At 33.5% G+C, this 17,754-nt stretch overlaps 1 protein-coding gene and 1 long non-coding RNA gene across 2 annotated transcripts; both read right to left on the minus strand.

Annotated features, from left to right (window-relative positions):
- Positions 1–365: 365 nt before the first annotated feature.
- LOC128182686 (IST1 homolog) lies at positions 366–8,183 on the minus strand. The gene is made up of 3 exons (XM_052851404.1): positions 7,787–8,183; positions 2,831–3,320; positions 366–1,104 (listed from the first exon to the last, which is right to left on the minus strand). The coding sequence occupies exons 1-3, from the start codon at positions 8,053–8,055 to the stop codon at positions 772–774; spliced, it is 1,092 nt and encodes a 363-aa protein (XP_052707364.1). The 5' UTR covers positions 8,056–8,183; the 3' UTR covers positions 366–771.
- Positions 8,184–10,710: 2,527 nt separating this feature from the next.
- LOC128182864 (uncharacterized) lies at positions 10,711–15,716 on the minus strand. The gene is made up of 4 exons (XR_008243478.1): positions 14,949–15,716; positions 14,416–14,485; positions 13,740–13,813; positions 10,711–13,172 (listed from the first exon to the last, which is right to left on the minus strand). It is a non-coding gene; the product is annotated as an uncharacterized LOC128182864 (long non-coding RNA).
- Positions 15,717–17,754: the final 2,038 nt, after the last annotated feature.

The following is a 17,754-nucleotide window of genomic DNA, read 5'->3' on the forward strand; positions in this document are numbered from 1 at the left end:
CTTCAGGAATTTAAATCTGCAGATGACCAGTTTATGTGAAAGTATTCAACTAGGTAGAGCTGATGTTGCATCCAGTAGTATTCTCCTTATTGAACACTGAAAGTTTCTGGAACTGAACAATTTCAAATACTTTTTTAGAGTCATACAAGCCTGATATTGATTTCCAAGGATGTATGTAAATACATGCAAGACTCATTGCTAGATTTGTCTAGGTATACTCCAGAATCAATTATTAATAATGTACCGTGTTCAAAGCTGGCATTTCATCAGTCTATAACCTTTTCCTTTGCACACATTTCTGAATCTGCTGTTTTGGATAAACAGGTCATTCATAAATTCATTTAAAAAAAAAGACCTATTAAACATTTTAGTTTCATCACATTTCATTTTACAAGTTACAATTTTTCTTGACAATGCATATTAATTTACATCAAAAACTGACACCAGTCCCATGGTGTAGGGCTCACACAAATCACACAGTTTGTGGTTTTTTATAATTGCACTATAAATACACATGTACATAGAAGTCTTTAGAGTAGATTTATCTAATATGATTCATTTTTTCACATTGAAGGTAGTTGTTCTCAAAGAAAATATTCCATATTAATAGACAGTCTGATAATATTTTCAGAATTAAAAATCTGTATGGGTGCGGCATATTCAAATATCAACACTTGAATCAATGTACAAAACACTACATTATACATGTTACACAAACTTGACAGAGAGAAACAAAATGATGTCTACAGTAAATTCCTTTACAATATCACTTCACTTTCTCTTCTTCAATTGTTCAAATCTTCTGGTCAAATCATCAAAGTCAACATCTTCCCCTCCCGCTGAGCTTCCCCCAACGGAATTCCCAGGGTCAGGGAGCGTGCTGTTGGGGACAGCTGGGAGGTCAGGGAAAGCCTCTGGATTGAACCCTGCGGGGGGAGGGGGCTGACTGTGAACCTGTTTCTTGGGGTCCTCCCCTAGCCAATCATTATAGGACTGCTGCCCAGTGCCTGGGGGTGGTGCTGAGTGGGCGGGGTCAACAAATCCACCTGCTCCTATCCCTCCTGCCGGGGGCATCTGTGGTAAAGGAGGAGGATACTTCCCATCCTGCAATGAATGAAAAATACATGCATTGATAATTAAACACGGAAAATGCATTAACTGATACAAATTTCGTCATTTGTATTCAGCCTACTAATATCAAGTACCGGTAATGAAGTATCAAGTGCATACATGTGGGCTTTGATAGATGAGTGAGTAGAATTTTGGCACAGCAAGCCAGAGGCTCTATGTTCAGGTCCCAGTTAAGACCTTGGGCTCTTTTTTAACTATTTAGTTCATGAATATTTGTATATGTATATTCTAAAAGCCTCACTAAATTATCAAAATTTCAGGGGTAAATGTACTTACTGGTATAACGTTACATTTTACAGGTTTAATCAAACAATGCTTTTTGTCTAAAAGTTTTACTGTAATTAGTATACAATAAAATGAAATAGTTTTAAATAAAATACTTATATGTAACTAGTATATACAGTACTGTATACCAATTTTTATTTGACTTGAAAAATATTTTGATATTGCTAATGTGTCATTGTAGTGACAAATTAATGCATGTTGAGTATTAAATAAATTGTAGTCCACGTCATGTAAATTGGTTATTGTACATCAGAAAGGTGACTGAAATTTGGTAAACAGTACATTTACATAAATCATGATATTTGTATTTTTCTAAAAAGTATTGATTTGTGCAAAAAAATCAAAGGCCGGAACGGCCACAAAGGCGTCGAACTGACTTTTTCTTTTATATAGAATGATATCAATAATTTGAATTTCTGTTAATTTAATAGTCGTATATCAAATAATATTTTAGACATAGTATAGAGAAGTATATGAATTATGTTTTGTGCTGCTTTAAAAACAAAAATAAGTTTATTTTCTTATAAAATAGGTATTGGTGCTTTTACAATTCAATAACTCATTATGGTTACAAAATTCGAAGAAATTTCAAAGTTTAAAAATAAATTATTTTCTTTAAACAATTTTCACAGGTTAATGATTTGAATACATTAACAGTATGTCCCTAATTATAATAATAAAACATACTTTTATTTATTTCAATTCCCGTTTGAAACAAGATTCCCTATGGTACTGTTGTTTACAAACAAATCCACAACACGTGCTAACTAAAATGCTCGACCCGATCAACTGCATTATCGTGTTTATTTTTAGCAACAAAATCACTAGATACGTTTATCGCTTACATTTATTTTGGAGACCGTGCCCGATAACAAATAAATTTACATTGCAAATTTTATTTCTATCGGGCACGCTCTCCAATTAAAATGTAAGCAATACACTAAAATAATATTTAGTGAATGTTTATACCTGATTGTATTCATCCGCCATTTCTTGATTAAGCAAATTTATACTTATGCAATGAGTTGTCAATAACCAGGTAGGCAAAGTTGGTTTTTTTGTACACAATTTAGTTTAATAAATGGAATAAAAATCTTGAAATATGTTTAATACTTTAAGGAACTTATTTCTTATGCGCATTTAAAAGGCGGTGCAGAGCATGAATTTGGACGATTGCCAATCCAGACGATCGCTAGAAGGCTGTCGAGCATTAGCTCGACGCCTTAAAAATCATTTTCCGATGTTTAGTAAAAATTATCCCCTGATAGGATAAATGGACATGTGCATTACAATATCAAATAATCTCATTCTAATTAAAATATAGAAAATGCTCTTGGCAAAATGATTTAAAATTATCCGCTTATTTTGAAAAGTTTAAGTTTAACATGTCACATTCTACAAGTGACTTCCTTACCTGGGGTGGTGGGTACATCTGTTGTGGGGGTGGGTACTGTGACTGGGGAGGAGGGTAAGAGGGGGCCGAGGCTGAGGCACCACCCCCTGACTGCGGCTGTAACACCCCCATACCTCCACTGGGTCCCCCATTACCACCACCCCCTCCGCCTTTCTTCTCTCCCAGATCTATCAAAAGGTTTTCTGCGGCAAATATTTCATCCTGGCTCATCACAGAGGGATCAGGTTCAAAAGGCACATTGTAAGTCTTTGCGATTTCCATCATATATCGTTCTACCAAGATTTTGGGAGGAGCCTGTACCCCAAGTTTGTGCATGACTTTCTCGTTGACATTGTTCAGTTCATTTGTTCGGCATGCCTGGGCGAATTCTTTTCCATACTTGGAGGTTAGCTGATCAGTCACCAATTTCAGTTCTTGTACGTCAGCTTGCAGTCTCGGAGATGCCCAGATGATGCTTGCAATGGCTTCCTCCAATCCAGGATCCAGCTCTCTGGATATAAAATAAACAACATGAGTCACTGCTTGAAACATGATCAGAAAGGTATGAAATCATTCTGATTCTTGCCACAATAATGATTCTTCAAATATTTTAGGTTTTTCATTGGATGGAACATACTTTCACATCTATTGACTCTATAAACATTTCGTAGATTAAGGTCAAGATCTAGTAAATGATACCAGAGTGTCTTTTTGGTGCTAAAACCATTATGACGTCATAATTAAATTAATGAATCTTTTCCCGTACTTAACGGCTTTTAAGGAATTATGTAGAGAATAAAACAATATTTTGACATTCTATATTTAATCACTGTGTGGTAGATCGGGATTTTGTTTCTATTTATTATTATTAGTATTCCGATCCCGATGTGATTTATTCTATTACTTTGTTAACGCCCACTTTATACGATAGCCAATAACTTTAATGACATTTGTCTATTGTTCTGTCCCATATATAAAGCCGTGTAAGTCCTTATTTGACGAAGGAGACGGCTGGTTTCGCTAGCTACTTTTCTCCTGAAGCAGAGAGGGGGAGGGAGACAGCTGGTTTCGCTAGCTACTTTTCTCCTGAGTCCCGACCCGTCTCGTCTGTCTATTTAAGGTCCCTGTTAAAGTTAGGTTTTAGGTTGGGGGATTTTAAGTATATGCTATTGACTTGTGTTCTTATTTTGTTATAATAAATTTATAAAGGGTTGTTAATCTTGGTTTTCATTTACTTTGAGTTTGGTTTATTACATCTGGTTTATCTATATTGAGAGTTAAGTCGTTTTCATTCCTTATTTATAATTTAGTAAAGTTTAGTAATGTAGAGGTCAAATTCAGTCACAAAACAAAAATAAACACAACGCGAAGTACTGATAAAAACCTATACGGCACTGACCTGCTACATTATTTGGTGAACCGTGACCAGGATAGGGTTTGTTTACAATGGTCAGTGGCACGTGCTACTCACTTTGAGAGCCCTATTCAGTGATTCGGACTTGGCTGAATTCTTTTGTTGTCAGTTTCTATTGTATTGTGGGTTTTTTTTTCTTTAGCTGTCGCTTTTCTTTGTAATGGATTTGTGGGTTTGAGAATTCATTCATGTTGTTCGTGAGTTGAAATATTTAGTAGATTATTTTTGTACTTGATTTTTACGCTGCATTTTTTCATCATGCAGTTATGTTTAGAGAAGAATTTTTGCGTGAGAGAAATTATTCTCCAGCACATATTCAGACCGGAAATGATGTCCGTTTTGAAAGTTCAGATAGGTCCAACGAAGTTAGAGTAAGTACTATTGATAGACAGATAGAAGCGTTATCATCAAAGTGTGATTTTTTAGAGAAAGAGCTTAAAACAAAGTATTTTAAAAATGGTCTTGCTTTTGAAAATGTTAGTCACACGGTTAGAGAGAATCGAACGCACGTGCAATCTGACAATTATTTGGCACATTCACGTCATTCAAAGCATAGGAAAGAAATTAAGTCGCCAACATTTGATGATAGTTTTGATGTTCATGAATTTTTCATTCAGTTTGAACAGGTTGCTATGTGGAATGGGTGGAGTAGGAGAGAATGTGCAAGTCAGCTTATTATGAGTTTACGGGGATCTGCAATACATGTGTTATCCGAAATTCCTTTGACAAAGTCTGACAATTATGATGTTTTAAAAGAAATTTGTACAAACTATTTCAATCCCGGAGAAAACATGAAAGCTTACCAAGTTGAGTTTAAAACAGCGCGTAGACAAAATTGGGAAACAGTCGAAGATTTTGGTTATGCTTTGAAAAGGTTAGCCTTAAAATCATATCCACATATTCCCTATAAATACTTAGAACCTCATATTGTTGACCAGTTTATCTTTGGTTTAGGGGATATTGATTTGCAAAAGCATGTTCAGTTTAAACATCCCTCCACAATTGAGAAAGCGATAGGTCTAGCAATAGAATATGAGAGTTTCGTAAGTAATTTTGTCGCAAACCAAATGCCTGTTTCAGTTCACACGAGTGACAGTGATTTTAATAATCTAAAAGCATTTATTAGGGAAGAAATTCAGAGAGCGTTTTGTGAACATTTTGTTGATGAAGTTGATTCTTTACAGAATTCAAACATGTCTGATTGCCAAATCTTTTCACATAATATTACCAGTAAATCGTGCCATCTGGTTGGTCATTGTTCTGAAAATTCAAGTTCGTTAGAGACAACTCATACTCTCGAAAAACCTTCAGGGACTAATGCCATGGTCGGGTCATTAGTTTCAGGCCGTTCAAACCTTACCGAACACAGTCGACCATTCGAGGTAGAGTCGCAGAACCAAACAGAAACTGGTAAAACGCCGGATAAAGTTCAATGTTCCGAAGAAAATGCATGTCTTGGGGAAGTTACTGTAGTACACGATGTACATGTGCCTGTTGACTTTAAGTCCAATTCTACATGTAATAAATCCGAGTGTTCTAACACTGAGTTACAGGCTGAAACAGTTTCCAATTTAATTGATAATGTAGTATTGTCAACTTTGAACCCCGAAGCAAATGTATTTATACCAAACTCTCAAACTTGTTCAGATTTACCAGGAAAGAAAGAGAACAAGCACATGGCGAATTCCATCCTGGAATGGAAGCTCGATGGAAGAACTGTTCCCCCTGGTAAAGTTATTTCTTCTCTTAGCGGTGAAATCCCCTTACAGTTGTCGTTCGTGGGTACTACTTCTATGTACAAGCCCGTCAGCCCAGTATTGTACCCTTACTGCCGACCCGAGCATCCGAAGGGAATTGGCTAAATGTGTTTTGATATAACAATGTCAGTTGAAAGTTAGAGCGGTGTAGCATTTACGTGTTCGTTGATTTGTTTATTTTTGTGGCTTATAAACTAAATTAGATTTTTTTGTATAATTTGATAGGTTATTAAACACGCGTAAAACTAGTAGGTTAGCCTTAACAGTAACTGTCCTCTGTCGATCTTGTTGACAAAACTGGGATAGTATGCCTGTTAATAACCCGTGTAAACATAATACTTTTATGTACTGTAAAGTTCCGTGTGCTGTGTGATAGTGTGATGATTTGATATATGGATTCAGTTATGATATTTATAACATGTTTATTAATAATTTTTCAGACCATGTTTTCACCAGTTTTATTGCAGTTTATCCAGACACGAGGTTGACCAATGTGAGATTTGAAATGGACTGGAACCTGATACATTGAACTCGCCTTCATAATATCCGATGTTATACCGGTATCCACTGTGTTCATTCTGGAATCAGCGATATCCGTGAATATTGTTTTAATCGTGTGTAAATGTTGTGTTATACCCGTAGTACCCTATTTCGGAATGTGTTCCAATTAGTGATTGCTGAGGACCACGAAGACTGGTACTGTGAAGCCACGGTGAACTTAGCAATGTGACATATTCCCCTAATTGTGTAATGTTTTGCTTATTTTTGTATAATGTATGTTTTGAGGGAAATTTGGTTGCTTACTTTTATTATTTATCTATTACTTGATTTTAATCAAATGCATAGCATTTGTCATTAAGGGGGGAGGAATGTGGTAGATCGGGATTTTGTTTCTATTTATTATTATTAGTATTCCGATCCCGATGTGATTTATTCTATTACTTTGTTAACGCCCACTTTATACGATAGCCAATAACTTTAATGACATTTGTCTATTGTTCTGTCCCATATATAAAGCCGTGTAAGTCCTTATTTGACGAAGGAGACGGCTGGTTTCGCTAGCTACTTTTCTCCTGAAGCAGAGAGGGGGAGGGAGACAGCTGGTTTCGCTAGCTACTTTTCTCCTGAGTCCCGACCCGTCTCGTCTGTCTATTTAAGGTCCCTGTTAAAGTTAGGTTTTAGGTTGGGGGATTTTAAGTATATGCTATTGACTTGTGTTCTTATTTTGTTATAATAAATTTATAAAGGGTTGTTAATCTTGGTTTTCATTTACTTTGAGTTTGGTTTATTACATCTGGTTTATCTATATTGAGAGTTAAGTCGTTTTCATTCCTTATTTATAATTTAGTAAAGTTTAGTAATGTAGAGGTCAAATTCAGTCACAAAACAAAAATAAACACAACGCGAAGTACTGATAAAAACCTATACGGCACTGACCTGCTACAACTGGAAAAGTAATCCCGGTACCTATATTCAATTTGACATCATTTTAAAGAGGAGGTCAAGAGCTTGTTTAATGCCGTTTTTGGAGATACTGTAGGCATTCTTGATATATTTCATTAGTCAAAAATGGACAAAACTCCGAGATTTGTTACTTTCATCCTTCATATTTCATAAAAGATGGTTGTTTAAAACATGATTTTTCATCGTGTTTATCAAAAAATTAAGCCCCGGTACACCCTATGAAACAAAGACATTGTTATGAAGCATCATTAAAAGAAGGTATATCTTGAATTTCATAAACCTGTAGGCACCTTTCATTTACTAGATCTTGACCTTAATGCAGTGTTATGAAAATACACTTACTTTTGAGTCTGAATCAAACCAAATCTGGCCAGTATCAGATCACAGAACATTTCCAGGAGCTCCATGGCCTCCACCAGATAGTCCTCCCGTATAATGTGTTCCACTCGAATTCTCGCCCTGTCATCTTTACCCGCCGATATGTAGTCTGCTATGTCCTTTCTCGCTTTAGAGGCTATCTCCGTTTTCTTCTTTTCCAACAATTTTAAACGGTTTATGATAAGTCTTAAGTTTGTTTTCAGTTTCGCGTAGTTGGGTCCAGTACTGAACATCGTGTTTTACTAGCTGTCTGCTGTCTGCTTCTCTGTTTATCGACAATGCTTGTTATTCTCTTATTTCTCAATATCACAAGACTTTGACTATATTTTCTTGTTTAGATACGTGACGTCATATTTGAGATACACACTTCCGTGTGGACCGCAGCAAAATACGTACGGGAAAAAAGACAGTTTTAAGTTAGAAAAATTAATAATTTATGACCAGTGAATTTTAAATATGGGTGGAATCTCCTAAATGTGTCAACAATAATCGAAACGAAAATATTAGTAGTTAACTACGAAGAATCAAAGTACTGAAAATACTTGTACAGTCAAATAACCTTTTATAGATATCTTGTAATACATGCGCGGATCTAGAGTTTTTGTCCCCTTCCTCACAAAGAAATTAAAATAACTTTTTAAAAATCCCGAAAAAAGGCATTGGACCCCCCCCCCCCCCCCTGAAACCAAACTATCCCTCAGACCCAGACAGGGTCTGGATTTGCACATGAATATATAATGTAACACGCAACTGATGTGCATGATTTAAGAAATGAACTCAATGTCTACCCAAGTTATACTCGTATAACCTGGGTTGGGGCAATTTACGCTTTATAATCCGCGAAGCGGATTATAAAAAAGCGTAAATTGCTCCAACCCAGGTTATACGAGTATAACTTGGGTAGATATTCTGGTTGTAACGCGGCATTTGATTGGATAGAAAAACTAAATTTTTCTATCCAATCAAATGCCGCGTTACAACCAGAATTAAATTATAACAAAATAACTTTATTAATATTAAACATAATGTTACTTAGTTTTTGGGGTTTTTTTTTGGGGGGGGGGGGTTATTATTAACTTTACAACTGACACTCAGTTCTAAAACTTACACTGATGTACATTCTTTGGCCCCATATAATAATATATCGGGAAACCACCATAGTATTCTCAGTATAGTATTAAATGCTGATCTGTTTTCATATAGCTATTTGACATGTTTACATATTATCTTATGTATATGTACATTTACGAAAAAGTGGGGAATAAGCCAAAGTGAAAGCCCTCGGGGGAAAATATCAGCAATTGAAAGGGACTTAGAAACGATTTGAGATCAAAAATTTTATTTTTATTTTTTATGTATAAAATGGTTTACTGGTGCATTTTAAATGATTGACCAAAAGATTGAATGTTAAAGTCAAGTTACAAGCGAGATACAGAGGTAAGAATTGATTGTTATGTAAACAAAGCTCAAGTCTTATAATTGTTTACCAAAAATGTAATGTAGAGAATTATTATTTCTTTGACAAAATGACATGTAAAAAACAATTTTAACTAATTCAATATCATCATAAATACTATTATCAACAAAAGAAACATAATTTGATTGAAACTTACACCAATACAACACAAATGTCAAAAATGACAATATTCGAGCTTTGTTTACAATACAAAGAAGTGTGAACTCTTTATCTTGCTTATGACTTGATATTTGACTTTCAAATTTTGACATAGCATTGTAAACCTCTATATCTATCATTTTAAACACTGAAAATGAAAAAAGAAAATTTGAAAATTTTAAGTCAAATCGTGTCTAAGTCCCTTTAATAGCAGCAGGCCAAACTATTTGGTATCAAAAATTGTGTATAGAATTACAAAATTGTATCTACCCATGGTACAGAGTCTGCATGGCCCCATGCTTTACCCGACAAATGGAAGAGACTCGATCGTACATGTAGGCCATATTGTTTGCGCCGATGTGTGAGGGGAAACTTATATCCAAATTTGTGAGTTGTTTAGTAAGTTTGTATATATGCAATAATTATTATTTTTAGAATATCATTGCAAAAGTCAAATTGATAAATTAGCCATTTTTTTCTATTGATCAGTCAGATTAAAACCACACTTTTTCTGGTAGCAACTAATGTTCTTAAGAGGCAGTCTACGATAGAACCATGCAAATGGCTATCAATGGAAGTATATCGAAATTTCATGAGACTTGGCACAGATACTCATGATAGCCTAACTTGATTATAATGAGAAGGATTTTTATTACATTACATCAGTAACTATGGAAACGGGTGGCACCTGGGTTTTCCCCTTGTTCTATTTATAGAACTTTTGAAAAATTAGACAGCATACAATTCTTTTTAGTTTACTGGAAATATTACACACTGCAATTGAATGAAACTCATTTCTTCACATTGTGAAAACCCATAGTTATTCTAAATAATAAGGAATTTAAATTTCTATACACAATACACAAAGATATGTGGGCCTTAACTTCATGAAAATACTGAAATTTTACCAAATTTGACCTATTTGCACTAAAACTGGCATAACTGCCCAAGAAACGCATCAATTAATATAATATTTTGTCAGCTTATATGGTCTTTATTTGTCTTTAATCTGGTTGAGGGAATTTGGTTGCAAATGAAATTCAGTGGACATTTTGGGGGGTGGGTGGATTCGGGAGGGGGTGGGGGTGGACATGGTGCACTATTATCTAGGGTAAGAAAAAATGCTATTACATAATTTTTTAGATTTTCCTTGCCAAATAAAACAAGTAGTAATGGAGAAATAAGTAGTCTTAAAAATTAAACACACAGAATTACTATGAATTGCCCTCAGTCGAGGGGGGGGGAGGGGGCTGCAATTGAAAGGAAACTTGGACAATTAAGTTTGTCTCCTAACAGCGACGCGCAGTGGGTTAGAGGGTGTACTACGAATTTGTAAGTCATGAGTTTGACTCCTGCTCTGGGTTTTTACAATTTTTACCTCTCCAAATATTTTTAAAAGCTCTTTTTGGTTAAATATTGTAAAATTTGATAATTTTAAACCGGTGAATGTATTTCAATTATAATGAACATTAATCCATATTAAAATCGACAGATGTCCCACAGCATCTCAGTTTATATAAGCATCCGCTTTGACATGAAACTGTTAAAATACAATAACAATGGATTACATGTTACATGTATTCAAATTTTAATGAGTGTACATATCAAACAATTTTTTTTATCATATACATTTGTATTTTTGAGCAGAGTTTACAGCATAAGTATATTGTTCAGATGATATCTGAGAAGAACACAGCAAATAACAATCTTTAACTTAATAAATAACCTGTTTAATATTCATGGATTATTTGATACAGTTATAAACTTCAAAATGTACATATATTACCTGATATGAAAAAAAAAAACTCCTGAAAAGCCTACATGTAACACTCATTTATAAGAGATACTTGTAATGAGCCTTTGCTTCAAATGGAGCAAAAAGCAAAGACCAAATTATTGCAGTTATTTTCATGAAATATGAATAGCCATTGTTTACAAAGCAATGAAATAAAATATGCAATACAACCAAATTTAACCTTCAATGAATACATCGGATAGAGAATTTTAATTTCAGAAAAAGATACAAAATCTGTGAATTGAAAAATTCATTATTCAGTAACTTACGAAAAAAAGACGGAGATGTGCAATTAATTTTAATTTAGAAAGCTATCATCATCAATTAATACATGCATCCCTATTAGCCAAATAACATCATCAATAATACATGTAGTGCTATTAGTCATGTAAAATCATCAATTTATACATGTAGCAATAGTGGACAACTATTATCAATTAATACATGTATCACTTGTGGCCAAATAACAACATCAATTCATACATGTAGTGCTATTAGTCAAATAAAATCATTAATTTATACATGTAGCCGTATAAGACATCTATTTTCAATTCATACATGTAACACTATTAGACAAATACATGTACTACCATCAATTTATACATGTAGCACTAATAACCAAACACCAACAATGCACACATGTAGCACTTATCTTTCAGTCAAATAAAATCATAAATTCATACATGTAGTGCTATTAAACAACTATTATCATCATTCATACATGTTGCACTAAATGCTAAAAAACATCATTGATTCCTACATATAGCACTAATAACATCAATTCATACATGAAGCACTATTTGCCAAATAACATCATCAATTTAAACATGTAGCAATTTAAGACAACTATGGTCATTAATTCATGTATGTATATGTTTCACTATTGGCCAAATAACATCATCAATTCATGTAGCGCTGTTAGCCAAATAACCTCATCAATTCATACATGTGGCGCTACTAGTCTAAGAACATCACCAATTCAAACGTATAGCACAATTGGCTAGCCAAGTAACACCATCAATTCACACAAGTGCTATAAGTCAACTTTTATCATCGAATCATCCATAAAGTTTACATGTACATCCTCAATTGATACACGTAGCGCTATTAGCCAAATAACAATCAATTCATACCTGTAGCTATTATTACAAAAACATTATCAATTCGTATACATGTAGTGCTAATAGAGGACTAACATCATCATTCATACATGAAATGCTATTAGAGAACTGACAACATCAATTCATATAATTATGTAATGTTTTTAGCAAACTTACATTATCAATTCCTTCTTGTAGCACTATTAGACAAATAAAATTATCAATTCATACATGTAGCACTATTAAATAACTAACATCATTAATTCATACATGTAGAGCTACTAGCCAACATTCATACATGTAGCACTTTTGGCTAAATAACATCATCAATTCATACAAGTGATGTTAGACAACTCTTATCATCAAATCAATAATGAAGTGCTATTATCTAGTTTACATCCTCAATTGATACATGTTTGTCTATTAATGGCCTAAAATAATCAATTTATACCTGTAGCGCTATTAGAAGACTTACGTCATCAATTCATACACATGTAGTGCTATTAGAGGACTAACATTATATAAATAGTGCCTGTTTGGGAGGGTAACAGTTGAAATTGACACCCCGAGGACACCATTGTCAACCGACGCGAAGCGGAGGTTGACAATGGTTTTCGAGTAGTATTTAACATGAAAATATAATAATATCAATTCATGCATGTATCACAATTCTCTTTGAATATTGAAGTTGATCAAGATTCATAGATGGCTGTGATTTTACAGGGGAGTAATTTCCATAAGACAATAATTTCACAGCTTCACTGAAGATTTCATGCTCTGATCTTTCATCTTTGGACTGATCAGACCCCACAGTTTTCTGAGATGACAGAAGATCAAAATCTGAAAATAAATATAAAAATAAATATATACCGGTATATTCATTAAAATATATATATTCAAAGTATTAGACTAAACTCAGCTGTTGGATACACACATATATGTACCACTATAATATACATGTAAAGCGTTGACAGCTTTAATAACAACTATATGACATCTCAGAAAAAAAATATGCATTGTAAAATTCACATATGATAATCATTTCAAGTGGCAGCCAATCTTTGAATGACCTCGATCCCTAAGATGATCACTGTGACTTTTATCTACATTTAGCATTGTCCTTGTGCCTGAATCACATTTAAACTCATTGAACTGTAAAACTGAAATTCAACCATACAGTTCAAGAAACATATATACCACCCATGCGGCAATAATGAAAAAGGTCAAATAATTCATATTTGGAATATCTATGATAATCTATAATAATAATGCCAAGTATGCGTCATTAATCATCTTGTACAGTACACAAAAAACTAGCGCACATAAAACTTTTATAAACAGCCACAACACTAGACAATAAAAATAATTCTATTAAATTGTAAAACATATATTTTTTCACTGTTATACCTCTTGGGTTAGAAAAAGATATATCAGCGTCCATTGCTTCAGGATCTGTAGTTTTTCTAATAAACAGCATATTTCTACAAAAGAGTACATTTAATGTATATCTAATATAATGTATATGTAGTCTATATACTGACAAAAATATAGCCCAATCTTATTTCTGATTTTCATACACAATATCTAATGTACATATACAAGTATCAATTGAATATCCCAAATGTTGATTAGTTGAACTCTCAATAGACATATTGTAATATAACTAAATATAAAGTGTAGATGATTAAAGATTTTGATCCATTAAAAGACATTGTTATTACAATGTATCAGTTATTCTAATGTTGTCCAGCTAAATAAGCTTTTAGCATGAATACAAACTATACTGCTATCTTAATGGGACAAATACATTAACCATTTGAAATGCCCTTTGATTTTTAAGACATTTTCATGTATAAACCTGTTTTTCTCTTAAATACTTCAATGAAAGATCCAGGCCTGGCACCCCCCCCCCCCCCATATCTTTGGTGTGAAATTATCAGACAACATTTGTTCTTACATGTAGTACATGTACTCCTCAACTCCTTCGTATTTATATTTTCTGTTTCATATGTAGTGTACAACAAAGTTTTATGAGTTGAAAACATCATAATAATTCAGTCAATCAATTGTGTAAAAAACACACCTTTCAACTCCTCCTTCAGATCTGTATTAATCTTGACACAGTTTTCTCTCAATGCGTCTTCTGCGAACACCTATTTAATGGTAAAATTCCAAACATCATTCTGATGTGTCCATTATGCATTAATTTCCCCTAGACGTTGGTTCATTTTACAGAGTTTTTGTTCATAATCAAAACAATAATTTATCAGTGACAACAGGTAAGAAAATTGAGATCAAGCATGGGTTTATAAAAGCACTAATTCATTTCTTGAATAATAAAATTAGGTTTTCAAATTTGTATGAGTATTTCAACAAGTAAATTTTAAGTTTAGAACACTATACCACTATAAAAAATGAACTGTGTATCTTTTCATAGATATCTAATCAAATGGGGAGGGGGGTAGTTTTAATCTGATATTGATGTGCATTTATTTTATGCATAAATACATGTAGTAGGTCCTAGCAATATATACTGGTACACAAAAGAGTACTGTTATATAAATATTTTTGGTTTGTTAAGAATTATGTCATTAGGTAAAGGCAATTTTTTCTTACCAGAACCAGTTGGAAAATGTGTGCTCAGCTTCATCCATATCTCTCGGCTTTGAATGATTGTAATTCCAATCGCGATTGTGTCAGATTGAGATTTTTTATGTAGTGAAAGACAGCATGTTCTCCTTTTCCTTTTCTACTGAATTCCAGTCCTGCCTGTGATTAGCACATGTACGCCCGCTGAAATTTGACAGCCTCAGCCCATGCACACCAGCACAATGATTCTGGTATTTGTGCAAAATCTGACTCAGATGTACATTCAAAAAATCTCAAGTGTGCTGAAGTGTCTTTCTTACAATCTTAAAGTATATTATCTGCTTTCTCTTTACAATTTTCACCAAAACTACATTTCAAACCATCCATTTTGTTGACATTTGGCTTTCTCCAATCATTCTTCTTTATCTTCTTTACACGAGAGTTCCACAAAGGAAGATAATTTAATTTGTAAAAATCCCGAATTTAAACACCGGAATATAAGCTTAATATTTATTTGCAACCAAATTCCCATTCAAATATATATTTTTATGGATAATTCTATTGTTTGAACCAAGAAACTCTAAATTTAAAACGTTTCTTGGGGTTTTATATCCTACTAAGAGAAGTTGTGTGTTTTGGACATTATCTATCTTATTAAAATATTTGATTATCTAGCTTAAAATCAAAGAATGAATTAAAAAATATTTGTGCACCAAATCAAAGGTATTTGTATCAGATGTTATGTGAATCTGACTCCATGTATGATTAAACTCTATTTAATACTTAAATGACTATCTGAAATTAGCCTTATTCATGCATAAAATTTATCATGAATAATGAGCTAAAAATAGAAATGATCTTATCTGGGGGATTTCAGTGGTGCAGATAAATTTTACCATGAAAATTTGATAAAATATACAATATACTTTAGATATATCCAGATAAACTATGAAAATTAATCTACACCCTTCATTATAAAATTTTGATTTTGCATGGTTCTATCGTAGACTGCCTCTTAAATTTACATATTAAAAATTGAATTATAATAGAGATGCCCCCCCCCCCCCCGCTTTATGGGAGTATGGAAAAAATGGAAAGTTCACTCTTTTTTTTGGGTAAAGATTTTTTGGATGAGTCCCCCCGCCCCCCCCCCCCCCCCCCCCACTTTCAAAAACGATGCTACGTGCCTGTTTTGAAGTGTTTCCATAAATTTTCTAAAGCTGTGAAAGACCATTCCTGATTTGTCAGATTGGTCAGAAGTAAATGTCGTACGAAGATGACTTCCTTTCGATACCTGTCAGACCCTGACGATCGAGTGTAAGGAGAAGGGGGGCGGTTTTAATCAGATTGTCTATTTATCATACTTTTTTAAAAACAAATTTGAAACTTCATAAGTAAATGTCAAAACTTCAAGAATTTACAAACTGGTCTTAATAAAAAGTGAAGTCTTATGGAAGTACATGTAAATCTAGTCACTGAAAAGTAATCAAACGGTGAGTAGATTTCGGTACATACATGGACAATCATCATAGCTTTGGCCGGTGCATGGAGGATACAACCCCACCCTGCTTTCTAAGGGTCTGGGCTACGATTTTCTAAAGAACTGAAGAGTAAGTCGCTAATGATTTCAATCACGTTGAATAGTTTTCGACGCAAAACCTTATACACCGAAATGAAGTACATTTCCTGTAAGTATAAGTTTTTCCTGGCTCTGGCAATGAATTAATATGTTCTCATAAATTGACTATTAAAGTACAACTAGTGTAGAGATTTTTTTAAGTTTTCTGAACTCATGACTAATTGCAATTGTAAATCGCTAAGAAAATTATGTTTATTTATTTCAAAAATTTTTGATGCTGTCTGCTCCTCTTAGTTGTTTTCCTTTTATGATCCTTTATACTAAAATCTAACATAAGTAGTGATTCTATAGTCTGTTCTTTTTTATTTATATTTTTTCCCTTTATGAAAATTTACCTGTTTGTATGTACCTCTGACGATTTGTATTTGTGTGTATTATATATATGTTCCTCTTGTACCAAATTATTTGGTTTGAGCGAATAAACTGAACTTGACACATGAGTTACAAAATGAGCATAGTTAAATATAAGAAGATCAAACAATAAAAGAATAATTTATAACTAGAGCAAAGCTCGTTGCAAAGCAACGAGTGGGTCTTCCGTTAATGTCGGAAGTAAAGCTGGAAATTCCTGTAAGGCCAAGAGCTCTTAAACCAATTACAAGAGTAACTAAAATATAAAAGATTAAAAAAAATCGAATTATTCCTTGTACGACTTAACAAAATACGAATGATTTTAAGTACGACTTAACAAACACCTTTCCGATTTCAAGAACGACTTAACCAAAAAAAATCCGAATGTGTTCAAGTACGACTTAACAATTATTTTTGGTACAAGTTAATTTCACTTTAAACATTACGCTATTTTTTAAACCAAGGACGCGGAATCAAAATTTCCGGAAAAATCAATTTTTAAACCCCGATATCTCTGTAATGCATCGTCCGATTTTAAAACGGGTTTCGGTTTTAAATTAAGCTTAATAAAAGCTTCTTTGCTGCTTTAAGATTAATATCAAATTATTGGTCAGAAAAGAGTTATTATGAAAAGATTTAGTAGCCCTTCTGGCCCTAATTTGAGGGGTCAGCCCCTTTTTTTGATATCAAATAAAAGGTCTCGGTAATATTAACATATTTTGTTCTACAAGTGTTCATGAATTGTAAACCGTTCTCGAGATATCTGTACAAATGCGTTTTAGGGGCCGACCCTTTAACACCTTACCGGGGCCACTAACAACAACATTTTTGGTATCATATTGT

This window comes from Crassostrea angulata, chromosome 5 (genome assembly GCF_025612915.1).
Source record: "Crassostrea angulata isolate pt1a10 chromosome 5, ASM2561291v2, whole genome shotgun sequence".
NCBI classification, from domain to species: Eukaryota; Metazoa; Mollusca; class Bivalvia; order Ostreida; family Ostreidae; genus Magallana; species Magallana angulata.